The 3,424-nt window shown below is 33.2% G+C and overlaps 1 protein-coding gene across 1 annotated transcript; it reads right to left on the bottom strand.

The window, feature by feature from the left end:
- Positions 1-369: 369 nt before the first annotated feature.
- On the bottom strand, positions 370-570 carry K441DRAFT_550429 (uncharacterized protein; the record flags this gene model as incomplete). Its single annotated transcript, XM_067643056.1, has 1 exon — positions 370-570. A coding segment is annotated over one exon (201 nt), but the record flags the coding sequence as incomplete, so codon positions are not given.
- Positions 571-3,424: the final 2,854 nt, after the last annotated feature.

Raw genomic sequence — 3,424 nt, 5'->3', positions numbered from 1 at the left:
AGTCGCTAAAGTTATTCTATAGTTTAGCTTTAAATCAATGAGTACGCAGCTACTGCTTTAGGTCGTAAAAAGAAGCCTTAATTGGATTAAAATCGGGTAAATAAGGAGGAAGATATTTAAGTCTAACACCAGCAGCGTTACAGAGGCGTTGAACTTCCTAGGTTTAAGTAAGCAGCAATGTTAACGCGCCTATCCTTTATGGTTACCACATACCTCATTATAATGGATTAATATATTATCTATTACTAGAACTAAATAAGGCTGTAGATAAGGCTGTATACAAGTAAGAACCTCGTTCTTTATCTACTTAATAAACAATAACCTGTTAATGGCGCCTTAATATATTAACTAACTACGCATATAGCCCTGCTAGGTATACGCTGGCAGTAAGCTCCATCTTTTAGATCTCTTTAATTCCGACATTTCTTCAGCAGGCTTATTAATAGGTACCCACCCGTACTTCCTATCTATTGTCTTCTTATTATAAGCCAATTCGTTAATAAAAACAAACTGATCGCGCCTATAGTCACAGATTCGAATAATCCAGTTGTCTCTTAGGCCTAGGTTGCGTTATTACGCAATCATTCTTATAACCTTTCTACTCTATCTCCTTTGCTTTAATTCAGCCGATAGCGTACTCCGTGCCACTATTATATTATATTCATCATATAGAAACTAGAGCATCTCTTTAAAATAGGCGTCTAGGCTATATAAAAGGTATTTAAGAAGGCCCTAAGGTACGCGTTAATAAATTAATATTAATAACACCTGACGTCATACATCTAGGGCCTTATCCGTAAGCAGCAGCGGCCTACCATTCGCCTTAATCGGTGGATCAATCTAGCCATATCTCTTTAAATTCACCCTCTAGCGTTAAAGAGTAGGTTAAGGAACGCCGGTCTTAACTTCTATATAGAAGTTGTCGTTGCTGAGGTTAATTAGAGCTTGTATAATCGACTTCTGTTTAATTAACTAAGTAGGTTTACCCATGGCTTCAAATATAAGGTAATAATAAGGTGATGGGTAGTGGCATGCGCGAGTACAGAAAAAGGGTTCAAACAGGTAAGGATTCGGCAAATTTCTGTTTTTGATCATGGTTTCTGACATTTGATCATCCTTTTCCGAAGCGACTGTATTTAACTTTTAGATGTGTCAAGTTGGTCAATTGCGTGTCAAGTTGGTCAATTACATGTCGAGTTAGTTAAATTACATGTCAATTACGCGAAACGCGAAAACCAAAGTCTACTTAAATCTCATCCTGCGAATATTTTCCCGATGTTATTCTTTACAACCTAGATTATATTAAGGACCTTATAGTAGGTAGTGTTACGGACGCTTTAAGTACGATGTTATAACTACTTGGAGAGGAGTCGGAAGAAGCTAGTTAGTTAATTTAGGCACGGTCTAGGATAGATCCAATAGAGCTATATGACGAGGAATAGTAACCAAGGTCATATGACGTTATACGCAGTATACGCAGTATATAAGGGAAACGTACGTACAATATATATAACACGTACATTATGTATAAGGAGGATTTCATAGGAGTACGGTTATGTATTTAAGGACCCTTAGTCCCTACCTAGATAGTTCCTTCCTTATAGTAATTCTTAGAATATAATTAGAGTTAATCTATTAGGTAACTACTCCACCAGTTATTATTACGTTGTTAACTCTTTTATTTACTTTACCTATACACCTAGCCTATTAATAAGCCTATCGTAGTACCTACTATAAGGTTCCGTTATATAACCACTACCTAGTTACGGTGTTAATATAAGAAGTTAAATAAAATACTACTAAAAGCAGCTACTATAACACTATTAACGGCGGCAACTACTTTAAGGTTAGAAGGCGATACTAGTATAATAGATACTAATTCGTAGCAACTTGTAACGGTTAGACAGCTATAAGAGATAGTTAACTAGTTAATAACTAATAATGCGGTATTAGAAGAAAGGATTAATAGGATAGGAGTAGTAAAGATTAAGTTACTATTAATTAAGAGATACTTAGGAAAGAGATTAAAGCTTAAGGGATTTCTTATATAAATACACTTTAAGGTCACGCAAGAAGGGGTAAAGCTACTAATACCTATAAATCGAATAGCCTATATAGGACTATTCCTATTAGGAAGAGCACTTAAGTAGTTTAAGCCTTATCTTACGGAAATATAGGTAAATAGAATAACGACTACTAATTAAGAGGTATAATTTATATTCTTAAGCTAGAAAGGGTTTATAGAGCGACTTATATAAATATTCGGAGACCTAGAGGCAGTAACTACAGTAGAAAGAAAACTTTAAGATATTATGTAAAGGACCTTAGTAATTAAGTACATAATATAGTTCCAGATATTAGCTATATAAGTTAAGTGGAATAATAGGGCGCTTATAGCACAGTATAAATAAGGACTTAAGGCTAAAGTCTAGGACGTAATTATTCTAATAGAAGATGCGGATACCCTATAGGAGTTAATAGATTAAGTAATTAAGATTAACAATTAGATCTACTAAAGGGAATAGGCTAAAAGAGGCTAGAATAGAGTTCTATAGTTATATAAGGCGTAGAGTACATAATAACTAAAGCTAAGTTAAAAACTATAGTATAGCGTAAAGCTAATGGACCTAAGTAGTACTAAAGAAGCCTATAAGAGATGGAGTAAGAAACCGTAGAAACCTAGAGGTTAAGGATTTAGTAATTATAGGACTAAAAAGTAAAGGCTAAACTAGGGATCTTAGTAGCAGAAGATATTTAGGCAGACTCTATAATAAAGTTAATAGTTTAAAGATAAAGCTTATATAAATTATGGGAAATAAGGTTATTTTATAAGGGATTATAAAGATAGTTAGAGTTACTATATAATAAGGGGAACTAGACTAGTAGTAGAAGACATATATATATAGAGGGATAATAGTATACTATAAGAAACAAAAGAGTGTTTAATTAGAAGTTTCGCGTTTTGTTATAATAACATATACTAAATTTATAAAGACGCTAAGTATGGTGTAAGCTATTAGCTATAAGAGCTAAAACCTATAGAGTATAAAGGAACTAATAAACTAGTTTATAGATCAGATATTAAGGACGATAAATTTAACATAGGCGAAATATTTTATAACGATAAGGTAATAAAGGCGGCTTACTAGGAGTACGTAGACCTTAGAAATATTATACTAGAAGTAAAGGATAATTCCACTATAGAATAGGGAATATTAGTAGGGATTAAGACCCCACTAGATACAATATCTATTACTTTATAAGACTTAAAAAAAAGAAGAATAGTAAACTACTTTAGCACTTAATAAAGGCAAAAGGCTAAAGGCTTAAGATTCTTAAGGTAAGATAAGAGATAACTAAGATTCTTAAGACGAGATAAGGTATACCTAAGGACCTATAATAGATAGAAACCGATAGAGTAGGG

The sequence above is a fragment of the Cenococcum geophilum genome, assembly GCF_001692895.1.
Source record: "Cenococcum geophilum 1.58 unplaced genomic scaffold K441scaffold_12, whole genome shotgun sequence".
Classification (NCBI taxonomy): domain Eukaryota; kingdom Fungi; phylum Ascomycota; class Dothideomycetes; order Gloniales; family Gloniaceae; genus Cenococcum; species Cenococcum geophilum.
This window is presented reverse-complemented; position numbering and strand designations above follow the sequence as displayed.